Here is a 14,736-nt window from a genome sequence, read left to right as displayed (position 1 = left end):
ATGCTCCAGTTTTCTTTCAACTCTGTTCCATTAGTTATTGACAAAAGATGACTGGTGATTGTTCCTGCATTCTGTTTTCTGTCTATAGGGTTATTTACAGAGTGTTATATTTGATAAAAGGCTGATGAAAAGGAGGACTTCAGAAACTGCTCTTGGTCTTTGGCATCATTTTATTGATGCCTTATTTCCCCATTATCTTTGATAAGTCCCTCAACCTTATACGCAAACACAAACACAGACAAGAAATCAAGTTACATTATTCCAATTTATTGCAAAATACAGATAATTGAGAATACATAAGGAGATCACAAGCACACTAATAATCAATGATATAATACTGCATCATGGGATAGAGTAGTTTTGTGAAGTAAGAAATTAAGGCTGGATGAAAAGATGTGCATTCAGTGATCTTCATGGAGAAAATGACCTTGGAGTTGAAATTTCAAAAGACAATTTGGGGCAGTGATAGTGTGAAGAGAACCCCAGCTTTGTGCTCTGTGTCTGCCTGAGGTGGGCATACTATAAAAGGCAGGCAGGGTGGGACAACTCTCAGAATGATCTTGAGAAAAAAAGTGTGTGATGTCCATGAGAAATGTGTAGTCAATGATGAAAATATAAATTGAGTGAAATAAGAGAGGATCATATATTATACAACTGTAAAGACAGATTGGATCCACTCCTACAGGCCCTAGTAAACCAGGTTTAAGAGTCTGTATGTGAACATCCATGCCATAGAAATGATATGATTAATACCTACAGAGGGTCAAGAGTAGAGATGCAACTTAGCAGTGAAAGGGTAGGGTTTTATATTCTGCTGTCAAATTTGAGGAAACAAAATTTTATTTTAGAAAAATAAGAATGGAAAACCTCAGGTCCTGAAATTAAATAAAGCAAACCAAGTCACTTAATTATTTGTTGTGTGACTGTCGTGATTACTTTCATAATCTAGGGAAATTAACATCTACCTGTCACCTTTTATTTTTGGCATCCTCAATACATAAAATGTAATTAATTATTTCATTGTGACTGATACTCTCAGAATGATTTTTTTCAGTCCCTCTACAGGACTCTGATACTTAAGCTAAAAACATAAACTATCTTTTCCTTCTTTAATAAACAGAAATTTTTCTTAGCTTTGTTTTCTTCACCACCTTCTATTCATAATCAACTGTCGTGTTTCTCACATATGCCCCCATTCTCTGTCTCTAAAGGCCTTTGCAAGTGTTGTATTCATTTACTCATCAGAACACCTATGTGTGGAATTTCTCAGTGCCTTTTGCATTCATTCACTATTGCTATTTTCTCTGCCCTACATTCATGTCTTATATGGAGTTGGTTATCACTGTGGACTTCTCTCTTGCCCAAGCCAACAGATACTGTCTCTGATGGTTAGTTATTTTCTGTTTATCTAATCTTTGTCTATTTTGGGCTATCTGTTCTCTATTGTTTCACAATGCATGTTCATGACTAATTATTGTATCTTCTATTCTAGATGTTATTGTTAGTTTTTTCCTCCAATTATAGGCATGTAAAGTTTAACTTAGCTTCACTTCTATCTCAGAATAATTCTCTTAGAGTATTAACTTGCTTCATTTAATAATGATTTCTCATATAATAACACTAAACCTCTATCGAATTTTATGTTTACCAGAACTCTGTATGGGATGCCATCAGGCCCTCTAAGACTGCATTTCCCTTTTTCTCCTGAAAATGAAAGTCTAAAAATGAGTTTAGTTTAGGTCTGTTTGTACTCTTCCTCTACGGTTCATATTTCTGACGTTTTATCTTTTTTTAGCATAACCAGTGTTCTCCTTTGATCTTGGACTCAAACACCTAATGTATTAGTCAACTAGTTGCTTGTCTAACTTTATTCTTTAATTTGTTAACAAAATCTACCAGTTATTCTTTTTCTCCGTGTTTTAGATATAACCATTTTTTCCATTGCCACTCACTTTATTTCAGCTTGGGTCTTGATTTCTTCTTTTTTTCACAAATGTCTCACTAAGTGATCTCTCCACTTATAGTTTCCCTGTTTTCATCTATCTACCTCACCAGACAAGGGATAACTTAATAAAATTCCCCATTTCCTACTTACCGATCCGCAAACACCATCTAATAATATCATGTCAGTGAATGTGCTGGTGATTCAGGCAATTATGCAGATTTTTATAAAACTTTATATCTTTGCAAAAATGTATTGACTGGTGGTAAAATATTTGCATAAAAATTATATATAGTGTAAGTAATATATATGTGTGTGTGACTACGTGGGTATCGGTGGGTGGTACAAACCGTTCCCAACCGTAACTATTAGGAATGCTAAAAAAAAAACAGAAACAAAAAACAACTAAGAATCAAATATTATCAAGCTGTCAAAGTTTAACTCAACTTTCAGCCAGGCTTCCTGTTTTCTGTATTTGCAATTATAAACACACAGTTAAATCTTTCTTATTACATGTTGATTTTCTAGAAGGGATGGGTGTGAAATCATAATTAAAAAAACAAGAAAAATAGGAGTATATCATATCTACAAATGAAGGGAGCATATTAAGGTAAACATAAGCAACAAAAACAAAATATTCTCATCTGGTGAAAAAATCTAATGTAAAATTGGCAGACTGTGGAGAGAATATAAATTTTTCCAGTGTCCCATTAACAAGACCTTGGCCTCCTGGATCCTTAACTGTGAATCAGAGTGTTCTGGACATGTGATTCTTATAAATCAGTGGGAGGAGACACTTCCCCTGGGTTTCCCAACTCACTGTAAGTAGCGGAATATATGTTTAATTCTTCATAAACACGATCGTCTGAAACCTGACAAGAGAAAAATCATTTCCTATCAGTCACCACAAATTTCCCATCCCTAGAAGTCTTGCTCAAGAGGCTTATCTACTTTTGTCTTTCTGGCTCTCATACTCTCTGTCATTACAGTCTAATTATTTCTTTCGTTTCCAGAAAACCAAACCAGGCTGCCTGGCCAAGTGGGCCCAAAAGAAATCATGTCAGTCGATAACATGTTGGTCAGGTTAATCCTTAGTATATCTGCTGTCTTAAATTTCTATCTTTGGAAGCGAGTGATTTTTCTTTTCTTTTTTTTTTTTTTTTCTGAGACAGAATCTCACTCTGTCACCCAGGCTGGAGTGCAGTAGCCACTGCACCTTCCACCTCCCAGGTTCAAACAATTCTCCTATGCTGAAATTACAGGCATGCACCCCCATACCCCGCTAAGTTTTGCATTTTTAGTAGAGACAGGATCTCACCATGTTGGCCAGGCTGGTCTCCAACTCCTGATATCAAATGATTCTCCAGCCTTGGCCTCCCAAAGTGCTGGGATTGTAGGCATGAGCCACTGGCCTAGCCACTTTTTTTTTTTTAAGACAGAGTCTGGCTCTGTCACCCAAGGCTGGGGTGCAGTGGCATGATCATGGCTCACTGCAACCTCTACCTCTTGAGTTCAAGCAATTCTCCCACTTTAGCCTCCCAGGTAGCTGGGACCTCAGGTGTCTGCCACCATACTGGGCTAATGTTTTCTTTTTCATTGGTGGTTGTTGTTTTGCTTTGTTGTCTTTTTTTAGTAGAGATGTGGTTCCTGCCATTTGGCCGGGGTGGTTTTGAACTCCTGACCTCAAGTGATCTGCCCTCCTTGGCCTCGCAAAATGGTGGGATTACAATTTTGAGCCACCATGCCCAGCCTGGAGGAGAGCGATTTTAAAAGGTGGATAGACTTGAAAGCCCCAGGAACGTGGACAGATGGAGCGAGTGTTTTTCATCCATCAGATGTGAGTAAGTGCAAGAGCACCAAGTGCTGGTGATTCTCATCGGAGGTATAATGGACAAGTGAGGCAAATGGAAACAGTAGGTAGTCATGAATCAGAAAGGAAAGAAAATTGAGGTTTTAGACCAAGTGGGAAAGGAAGAATCAAGAAGTAAAGGAATAAAACAGAAAAGTGTTTTATTCTGAATAGGTGGCTACTTCTGGGGCAGAAAGCAAGGCCAGATACCTGAGTGGTGTCCTCACGTGGCTCCTGCACACTCATCTCTCATGCTACACACACTTCAAGGCATCCACATTTTTAAAAATTATACATATCCTATTTTCCTAACCCTCATTTAGAGGGATATATTATAAAATGTGTGCTACTTCTTCTGAATATAAAATGTGAGGTTTAGAAATCAAAGAATAAAACTTGGAAAAACTATTTCCTGGAAGAAACATTTCAGAAAACCGTGGTCATATTTTTAAGGAATAAAGCTCCAATTCTTTAACCTGTCATTCAAGATTTTATATCAGGCTTCTGCTTACCTTCTTTCCTTTGAGTTCTTCCCCAGCTCCAAAGACTGTGAGTGACACAGCACTACCAAATCCCAGAATGGTGAGAAACAGCATCATCACTACAATTTCCTATTGAGCAACAACAAACAACAAACAAAAAGACAGCGTCACATGGTGGGTGCCCAGAAAGTCTATTTTTTTAATTGCGTCTCCTGCTTTCATCTCCCCACAATGCGACCAGTCCTTCTAAAGTGACACATACACTCACACGCAAACACAGGCACAGGAAAACCCAGAGATCATTATCTGCAGCAGATAACTTTAACCCCGAGAAATCTGCCTTGGTTGAGGGGAGTGGGCAGCCAGTCCAGTCTCCCTGGACTGCGTAAACTTACAGAACATTATACTATGTAAAGGAGGCTACAGAAAAGGATGGTGTTCATGGAATAGGAAAAGAGGGCTTCTTACGTTAGGACCCAGAATTGTCTCCCCACAATAAAATACATACAGCAGAAAAAAATACATACAGTGGAAAAAGAAGCCACTAAGCAGGTTTTGGTCTCGTAAAATTTCTGGCAACTGTGGATGTGCATATAAGCCGAGCTCTTCTTGAGGTTGATGATCAGCATGGTAATTCCTGCTCCCCCAGCTATGCTGCTGGCAGTGTTTGCCCCCAGGCTTCCTCTGGCCTGATGATAATGAAGAACACTCAGACCTGGGCCTGCACTTGCTAGCATATTCAATAAACCTATCTTCATGTCAGGGCTGGATGCATCCAGAAAATTCCACAATGGTTCAAAATTTTGGTTAAAAAGGGAAACCTTGAAAATGTCCCCATTGTTTAATAAGCATATATTACTTTCTTGCTGGGAATGCATTCAGGAACACACATCATCTTTCCTCAAATAGTCTTCCTAATTGAAAACTAATAATTTATTTGATCATGTGAATATTATCTAAAAGGATAATGCCAGTATGGGGACACGTTTTTAAAAACACATGTCAAGGTAAACATAAACTTCATTGTATGTTAAATGGTACAATATATGTTTCTAATGATTGTATCCAACTTCTGTTGCAAAAAGCCTCACAACACAAAATAGATTTGAGACAAAATCATATATCCATGTTCACTAGTAATATAAGAGATAAAGACATATTTCCCTTAGGACACCTAAAACTCCATTCTTCTTGCCTTTTCAAGGATGGACAAAGAAATGGGAAACTCACCAGATATGTTGCATTTCTCCTTTCAGATATAATTGCCAAAATTCCAGAAATAGAAAACTGTTCAAATGGGAGGGAAGAAAAGCAAAAATGAGTTTCTTGTTTTCAATGTGTTGTTTTTAACCCCATCTTCCAAACATAGGTAAAATTTGGGGTACTCAATAAAGTTACTTATTAATGTCACCTGTGAGCTCAATATTTTCTTATTCTCATTTTATATAGAGTGCTTCTCAAAATTAAATGTGTATATGAGTAAGTCTGGGTGTGGTTGCTCACACCTATAATCCCAGCACTTTGGGAGGTCCAAAAGGGTGGATCACCTGAGGTCAGGAGTTCAAGACCAGCCTGACCAATATGGTGAAATCCCATCTCTACTAAAAATACAAAAATTGGCCAGGCATGGTGGTGTGCATCTGTAGTTCCAACTACTTGGGAGACTGAGGCAGGAGAATTGCTTGAAACTGGGAGGTGGAGATTGCAGTGAGCCAAAATCATGCCACTGCACTCCAGCCTGGGTGAAAGAGTGAGACTCAAAAAAAAATTGTATATGAATCATATGAGGGTCTTGCTAAAATGCAGATTCTTTTTCCTTTTTCTTTTTTTTTTTTTTTGAGATGGAGTTTCACTCTTGTTACCCAGGCTGGAGTGCAATGGCGCGATCTTGGCTCACCACAACCTCTGCCTCCCTGGTTCAAGCAATTCTCCTGCCTCAGCCTCCCGAGTAGCTGGGACTACAGGTGTGTGCCACCATGCCCAGCTAATTTTTTGTATTTTTAGTAGACACGGGTTTCAGTATGTTGACCAGGATGGTCTCGATCTCTTGACCTTGTGATCCACCTGCCTCAGCCTCCCAAAGTGCTGGGATTATAGGCGTGAGCCACCGCACCCAGCCGAAAATGCAGATTCTTAATCATTAGGTCCTAGCTGGAGCCTGAAATTCTTCCTTTACGTGAGGCTCCCAGGTGGTGCCGACCCTGACGACACAAGGGTTTCTCTTGGAGTAGTGACGCCAGGAACATCAGCTGCATGGACCCGTCAGACCACCACTCTCATGCTATTGCCATTGTCTATTTGTCTGTCCACTGTCCATCAGCTCCTTTAGGCAAAAAACGTGTGTTTGTGGCATGCACATTTCCAGAATTTGACATATATCACGTGAATATAGAGTGATTTTGAAAATGTACATGATGACATTTTTATCAAAATGTACATATTTGATATAATATAACTCAATAGCACAAATTTAAAGCAATCTCTGAAAGACTCAGATTGTGAGTTTGGTGGGTTGAGAGACATCTAATAATCTGTGTTTGGAATAGAAAGACAGTGGAGACAAGTTTCAATTATAACGGAGGTAGAGGTTCAAGGAGCGTCCTGAACAAGTCATCTGAGCACTAAAGATTTAGCAGAATACAGAGTGAATTTGATACAGTTTGGAGATATTAAAAAAAAAATGAATAATCTCAAAACAACTGTGCAGTGAAGGAAGACAAACAGTAAGAAGAACATACTTATATAAAGCTCTAAAAAATGCAAGTTAATTAATATTTACAGAAAGCAGATCAGTGGTTTCTTGGGGATGAGAGGACAAGGAGTGGAGGGAGGAAGAGTTACAAAGTAACACAGGGAAGCTTTTGGAAATGACGGATACATACATTGTATTAATGTGTTGATGTTTTCATGTGTGTCTGTGTGTCAAAGTTTAGAAAATTGTACACCTGAAATATTTGACATTTATTATATATCAATTAGACCTTTAAAAAGTTATATACCTTATGATCTCACTCGTCTATCCATTTTTCCAGATAGAACAATGAGTAAAAGAGATACAAGGAGAAAATACCTAAAAGAGTTTCTAAGGCATAGAAGGTCACCATATGTCCATTGATCCTGAGTTTTCTCACCCCAGCAATCTCTTTCCTCATTTTTCATGAAGATAACTTTATTTTCTGTGATTATTATTATTTTGAGACAGAGTTGCACTCCTGTCCCCAGGCTGGAGTCCAATGGCACAATCTCGGCTCATTGCAACCTCTGCCTCCCAGGTTCAAATGAGTCTCCTGCCTCAGCCTCCCAAGTAGCTTGGATTACAGGCATGTGCCACCATGCTCAGCTAATTGTTTGCATTTAGTAGAGACAGGGTTTCACCATGTTGGTCACGCTGGTCTCGAACTCCTGACTTCAGGAGATCCACCCACCCCAGCCTCCCAAAGTACTGGAATTACAGACATGAACAACCATGGCTGGCCTCTGTTATTACTTTTAATTGACAGATAAAACCGTATGTATTTATTATATAACTTTATTAATGAAGAGTGCTATATGTATGTTTCTGGAATTGGATTCTGAAAGTTTAGCTTCAGTTACTCTTAGCCAAGTGTCCCTTAGACAAGTCATTTAACTTGAATTAGATTCAGGTTTCTCATCAGATAAAACTGCGCTAAGTGTTTAACCCACAGTTAATTATAGAAAGAGTCTTTGGTTGTTGTTAATGAGCATATCTACGTTAAGAATTATAAATATCATCTTAATACTGGAAATAAACAACTGGTTAGATCTGAGCAAGAGAAAAACCAATGTTCAGTGTTATTTCAGAAACAATTATAGCTATATACTCACAAATATGGCTCCCCAGAATGGATAACCTGCTTTAAATGATGAAAAAATGTCTTCCTCAAAGTCTGAAATATTAAATACAGAGCAGACAACTGTTCCAAAACAAAGGCATATCAAACCAATCAGAATTTGCGTTACCTATAGAAAAACACATGAATTTCATGAAAAACGAAGTATTTTCCCAAGATCATGTCATTTTTTAATAGAAGCCAAATATGAGAAACTGCTTTAGTGTGCTAAGCTGTCCTGAGAAGTGATCCAAATTTAAAATTTTTCAGGATACTCTGGCCACTATAAGAACTGGTACAAGCATCAGCTAATGCATGGATGGCCAAGACTTTTCTCCTCTGCCTTTATTTACATAGTCATGTTGAACATCAGTAATTGTTCCTTCCATCTAAGTAAAGATAAAGATTATGAATCCTTCACTCCTATTGGCCAGTCTTGTCTTAGCAATTTACAGTCTTTATGAGGAAATGTTTCTCTCTTCCCAAAAGGTCCCAGTTAGTGTCAGCTCTTTATGAAGTTTTTGTAGATGACGTGTCACCTCATGATTCCAAGTGGGAAACCAGTTGGTGCAACTAAATATGATTTTCTAGAGCCAATCCTTAGTCAAGTCAAAGTTGGAGGAGGCTCACTCACCCCTAGGAACTCCTGCTCTTTTTTCAGAACTGTCAGCCATGTATGCTGTGGTGGAGATGAGGCAGACTTCAATAGTCTGCCTGAAGATACTTCCTGGGGAGATATTTCCAAGACTTCAATTTCAGGCACACTGTGAAATTTAAAAGCAATTCCATCATGAGAACATTCTCTAACTCCCTGTGCAACATCCTCGACTGACAGAAAGGGAGGTTTTGTTTATTCTTTCAAAGCCATCCTGCAATTCAAATTTTTATTGTAATCACTAAGAAACTAAAGCTTAGAGCATCCAGGTAACTGACCAAGAACAGCTGAACTCTAGCCAAGGGACAAAATGGAACAAAATCCATACCCAATTTTTCTATTTTTTTTTTTTTTTTTTTTGAGACGGAGTTGTTACCCAGGCTGGAGTGCAATGGCACGATCTCGGTTCACCGCAACCTCCGCCTCCTGGGTTCAGGCAATTCTCCTGCCTCAGCCTCTTGAGCAGCTGGGATTACAGGCACGCGCCACCATGCCCAGCTAATTTTGTGTATCTTTAGTAGAGACGGGGTTTCACCATGTTGACCAGGATGGTCTCGATCTGTTGACCTCGTGATCCACCCGCCTCGGCCTCCCAAAGTGCTGGGATTACAGGCTTGAGCCACCAATTTTTCTATTCTTAATCCAATGTTGCTTTCACATTTTCTCATTCATCTATACTGACAAGTAAAACTGAAAATAAAGACATTTACCTATCCATCTCACAATCCTTTTAACATAGAAATATATCTGAATATATTTTGTCAATAACAAACCCCAACTTCATGTACACAGAGTACAATGAAGGGATGGCTTTGAATGGCTAGATGGAACTCTATTACTATTTTCATCTTCAGAGAAACATCCCATAGCTTTTGGTTCCTAAAGACCAACCAAGAAGCAGGTTATTTTATAAAGTATTTACAAAAGCATCTGTGAAGGATGTGTCCCTCAGCACATATCAGACACAGAAGCAAGAGATCTACATACATAGTATGAACTCTCCTGTCTCATACCCAGAAAATGAGCCTCTAATGTGAGAAAATCTGTTATTTCCAGTTTATAAGCTGAGTAAAAATCTTTCTCTCCAGGAAGAGAGAAACACTTGGAAAGTACAGCAAGTAGCTTCCTCATACCCAATTTATTAATTAAACTAGATGGATCCATGGCTACATCAATAAATTTTTATCTCCCAAGCACTGTGACTGATTTCCCCCTCCACTAAGTGACTGAGAATAGAAAAAATAATACCCTGTACCTACCCGGATGGCTCTTGTGGGAGAGCAAGATTTTCTCTCCTATTATATTCCGTGTCCATTTTTTCCTTAGCTGAGTGATCCAGGAGTAAAGAACATTGTCATATCAAGACTTGGTGGACTTCCTCCTACTGCATGCTCTGCTTGGCAGTTGAAATGGGTTACCTCATGACATTGATAGTTATCTTTATACATAGCCATTTGCCAGACAGATAAGTTTCTTGGCTGATTAAGATCAACAGGGTTTTACTTGCAATGAATAGAAAAATTGAGAAGCCTACTAAATAAAGACTAACATGAAATAAGAAAATTTGAGACCCCTGGAGCATAATTCTGCCTGAGGCTAGCAGGATTTACAGAAACTAAACATGAGACATTCTAGCAGGAGTTGAGAAGACGAGAGAGAACTGCAGAAAAGAGATGTGCCCTTCTTCTGGAATTTTCCCCATTTGTGCCCCAACTCAGCCATTTCTATGTCAGAAGTTATCCAGTTGCACCTTTGGAAAGTGTGTGTTCCCTGTTTAAGGCATACATGGTTTCACACATAGACCCGAAACTGAAGTGCTGTTCTTTTATGTGAGTGAGTGTGTGTTAGTCTCTGAATCTCTAGATCCAACTCTGACTTTAGAATCTATCATCTTTCTCTCTCTTTCTGTCATTTGGAAACTGTTTACATTACTTTCTGCAGCAGATGGTCTCGGAAACACAGCAGACTGCATTCTAACTGCTGCGAACCGTACCTGAGAGCATGTAAAAGCTAAGATGACTCCATTGTCTGCCAAATTGCTAGACCCATGTTGCTTAGATCTTTGTAATGGCAAGAATGGGATAGTGAAAATACTGAGACGCATGACCTTTATAACAAATCCCATTAGCAAATCTAAACAGCATTGGACTGGGTAATATGCCTCAGTTAGAATGAGAACTAAACCAATGTGATCATTCTAATACCATAACTAGCTAGACCATAGCAAAATCAGTACAGTTAAGATAAAGAAGTTTTTATTTCAGTTTAATTATAAACATAACCTTGAATGGCTCATTAATAAAATTTAAGATAAAAATCATGCCTCTAATCATGTGTGGACTTTTTTGGCGAGGATGTAAAAAAAATATTTCTGTAAGAAACTATGATATTTGCATAAACAGAATATACTAAAAGACATAATGGCATAGCTTTTGTAGCCAAGTTGATTAACTCAGGTGTCATCTTCTCACGGTGTCTTCAGGAATTGGTGGACCTAACCAAGATGCTTTGGAATTAAGGCATAGACCTTACTCACTTACACATTCATCCAAAAAGAACTTAATATTCCATGCCAGGCACTGCTCCCATCACTGTGTATGCATAGATGAATACCAAAATCCCAGTTCCTTCTAGCCCACAATCAAGCAGAATAGAACAATGATATTATCCAATATGTTGGAGGCTAGAGGATGTTGGAACCATAGGAGGGTATAACAATTCTGCCTGATAGGGGATATGTAGAGTTCAGGGAAGGAATTCCCTGAGAAGGTAACATTCAGACTTAAGGTGATAGCTGTGACAATTTTCTTTCTTTCTTTTTATTTATTTATTTATTTCTCTCTCTCTCTCTCTCTCTCTCTCTCTCTCTCTCTCTCTCTTTCTTTCTTTCTTTTGAGACAGAGTCTCACTCTGTCACCCAGACTGGAGTGCAATGGCACAATCTCAGCTCACTGCAACCTCTGCCTTCCAAATTCAAGCGATTCTCCTGCCTCAGCCTCCTGAGTAGCTGGAACTACAGGAGTGTGCAGCTACATAGGGCTGATTTTTTTGAATTTTTAGTAGATATGGGGTTTCACCATGTTGGCCAGACTGGTCTTAAACTCCTGTGATCCATTTGCATCAGCCTCAAAAAGTGCTGGGATTACAGGAGTGAGCCACTGTACCCAGCCAGGAATTTTATTATTTTTTTTGCCTGCCTGCCTGCCTGCCTTCCTCCCTTCCTTCCTCCCTCCCTCCCTTCCCTTTCTTTCTCTTTCTTTCTTTCTCTCTCTTCCTTTCTTCCTTCCTCCCTCCCTCCCTTCCTCCCTTCCTTCCTTTCCTTCTCTTTCTCTCTCTTTCTTTTCTTTCTTTCTTTTTCTTTCTTTCTCTCTCTTCTCTTCCTTCCCTCCTTCTTTCTTTTTTGATAGAATTTCACTCTTTTTGCCCAGGCTGAAGTGCAATGTCAGGACCTCAGCTCACCACAACCTCTGCCTCCTGGGTTCAAGTAATTCTCCTGCCTCAGCCTCCCAAGTAGCTGGGATTACAGGCATGCACCTCCACACCTGGCTAATTTTGTACTTTTAGTAGAGATGGAGTTTCTTTATGTTGGCCAGGCTGGTCTCGAACGCTCAACCTCAGGTGATCTACCCATCTCAGCCTCCCAAAGTGCTGGAATTACAGGTATGAGTCACTGCATCTGGCCGTATTGTCTCTCTCTTAGGAAATTACCCCACATCTGCTAGGAAAAGTCCTGAAATCATGGTTCTACGTGGTGTTTCTTAGTTTAGAGTAGTTCATTATTTGTGTAGCAGATAATTAGGAATTGAACTTGAGATTTAGACAGGAAACAAACTGAAGATGGTCTTTAGTGTTTGGACACAATGCTATTTTCTGAGAATTGTCAACAGAACCTTGCAATACGCAAATCTGAATCTGTCGTAACTTATGGCCTCCAAATAGTTAAAACTTATGGGCCATAAGTTTAGCATTCTAATTTTTCTGGGGGCTGCTGAGGCATTTACTTCTGTCTTGCCTATTTCAGGCAAAGCCAGACAAGACCTAGCATACTCTAGACACATTGAGAACAAACACTGCAGTTTGAATATCAAGGAGTACATGCCACATTCCAGCCTTCCAGCTCAGGGCAAAGCAAATAGGAGAAACAAACAGAACAACACTGAACCACAACTGCCCTCCCTCCACCACCAAAAAAAAAAAAAAACTCAGCTCCCTGAGAAGGAAAAGAAAAAGAGAGAACCATACGTTCAATGGTCTGGTTTTTCTGAGGGCTGCCTAAGGCACTGGCTCTGCCTCAACTGTCTCAGAGGTTTAATGGGTCCTGCCATATTCCAAATGTCTAGGAGCCACTGAGAACAAAAATAACAGTCCAGCATAGCATCTGGACTTGAGATGCTCCAGGGGAGAGGGGAGAGGGGAGAGGGGAGAGGGGAGAATGAACAACAGTTCATTCTATGAGACTATTGTGAAAACATCAATGCAAGATTCAGGGGCAATGAAGGGGCAATGAAGAAACAAAAAATATGCTCTAAAAAATAAATAGGTTTCCAGAAACTGACCACAAGGATACAAAGATATGTGATATACCTGAAAGAGAAATCAAAATAACCATCATAAAAAAGCAAACTGAGGTCAGGAGAACATGCATGAATGGGAGAATTTCAACAGAGATAGAAAGATTTAGAAGTATCAAATAGAAATCATAGAGCTGGGCCGGGCGCGGTGGCTCATGCCTGTAATCCCAGCACTTTGGGAGGTCGAGGCAGGTGGTTTCATCCTGGTCAACATGGTGAAACCCCATCTCTACTAAAAATACAAAAAAATTAGCTGGGCATGGTGGCGTGTGCCTGTAATCCCAGCTACTCAGGAGGCTGAGGCAGGAGAATTGCCTGAACCCAGGAGGTGGAGGTTGCGGTGAGCCAAGATCGCACCATTGCACTCCAGCCTGGGTAACAAGAGTGAAACTCCATCTCAAAAAAAAAAAAAAAAATCATAGAGCTGAAGAACACAATAACTGAAATGAAACCAGGTAAGTTCAACAGGAGATAGAGTAAGCAGAAGAAAAGATCAGTAAACTTGAATAAACTTGATCAGTTTATTAAAATTATCTAGAGAAATGAAAAGAGTAAAAAAAGCTTAAGGAACTTATGGGACATCATTAAGTGGGTCAATATAAAAATTATAGGGTTCTCAGAAAAAGAAGGGAGAGAAAAAGAAAGAAAACTCATTCAAAAAATGATTTAAAAATTTTCCAAATCTATGAATAAAATGGGCATCTAGAAAGCCCAATGGACCCCAAATAAAATGATACTAAGATATTCACACTAAGATACATTATAATAAATTATCAAAGGTCAAGGGCAAAGTGAGAATTTTGAAAGCAGCAAAAGAAAAGTGACTTATTAATACAGTGGTGTCTCCATAGGACTATTAGGAGAATTTTCCAGCAGAAACTTTGCAGGCCAGAAGTAAGTAGGATAATATATCCAAAGTGCAGAGAGAGAGAAAAAAATGCCAACCAAGAATACTACTCTTGGCAAAACCATACTTCAGAAATGAAGGAGAGACAAATACTTTCTTAGACAAACAGAAGCTGAGGAAAGTTATCACCACTGGACATGCCTTACAAGATACGCTGAAAGGAGTTTTTTAAGTTGAAACAAAGGACAATTAAAAGCAATATGAAAGCATATAAGAGTATAAAACCACTTTTTCTTTAAGATAAGGAATAAGGGAAGGATGCCCATTTTGCCACTTCTATTCAACATAGTACTAAAATTCCTAGCAAAAAAAATTAGTCAAGTAAAATAAACAAAAGGTATTCAAATTGGAAAAAAGTAAAAGTAAAATTATCTCTCTTTGTAGATGGCATAGCCATATATGTAAAAACTCTCAAGACTACATATACTCACACACACATGTGCACACGCATACACTTTGAATAAATGAATTCTGGAGGC

General features: G+C 38.9%; 1 protein-coding gene across 1 annotated transcript; it reads right to left on the bottom strand.

Moving 5' to 3' along the window:
• Window positions 1-256: 256 nt before the first annotated feature.
• MS4A2 (membrane spanning 4-domains A2) lies at window positions 257-10,162 on the bottom strand. Its single transcript, XM_002755373.6, has 7 exons — window positions 10,039-10,162; window positions 8,759-8,888; window positions 8,120-8,254; window positions 5,504-5,560; window positions 4,801-4,962; window positions 4,304-4,402; window positions 257-2,814 (listed from the first exon to the last, which is right to left on the bottom strand). Exons 1-7 carry the CDS (start codon window positions 10,092-10,094, stop codon window positions 2,716-2,718), a joined length of 738 nt encoding a protein of 245 aa, XP_002755419.1. The 5' UTR covers window positions 10,095-10,162; the 3' UTR covers window positions 257-2,715.
• Between the last annotated feature and the right edge of the window lie 4,574 nt (window positions 10,163-14,736).

The sequence above is a fragment of the Callithrix jacchus genome, chromosome 10 (assembly GCF_049354715.1).
Source record: "Callithrix jacchus isolate 240 chromosome 10, calJac240_pri, whole genome shotgun sequence".
Classification (NCBI taxonomy): domain Eukaryota; kingdom Metazoa; phylum Chordata; class Mammalia; order Primates; family Cebidae; genus Callithrix; species Callithrix jacchus.
The sequence above is the reverse complement of the archived record's forward strand: the minus strand, read 5'-3'. Positions and strand labels throughout refer to the sequence as shown.

Coding starts and splice junctions, on each gene's coding strand:
- MS4A2 (XM_002755373.6), bottom strand. CDS start 10,094: ATGGACACGGAATATAATAGGAGAGAAAATCTTGCTCTCCCACAAGAG. Junction 8,889..10,038: donor CTCCCACAAGAGCCATCCGG/GTAGGTACAGGG, acceptor TAAATTTCACAG/TGTGCCTGAAATTGAAGTCT. Junction 8,255..8,758: donor AAGAGCAGGAGTTCCTAGGG/GTGAGTGAGCCT, acceptor GTTTTTCTATAG/GTAACGCAAATTCTGATTGG.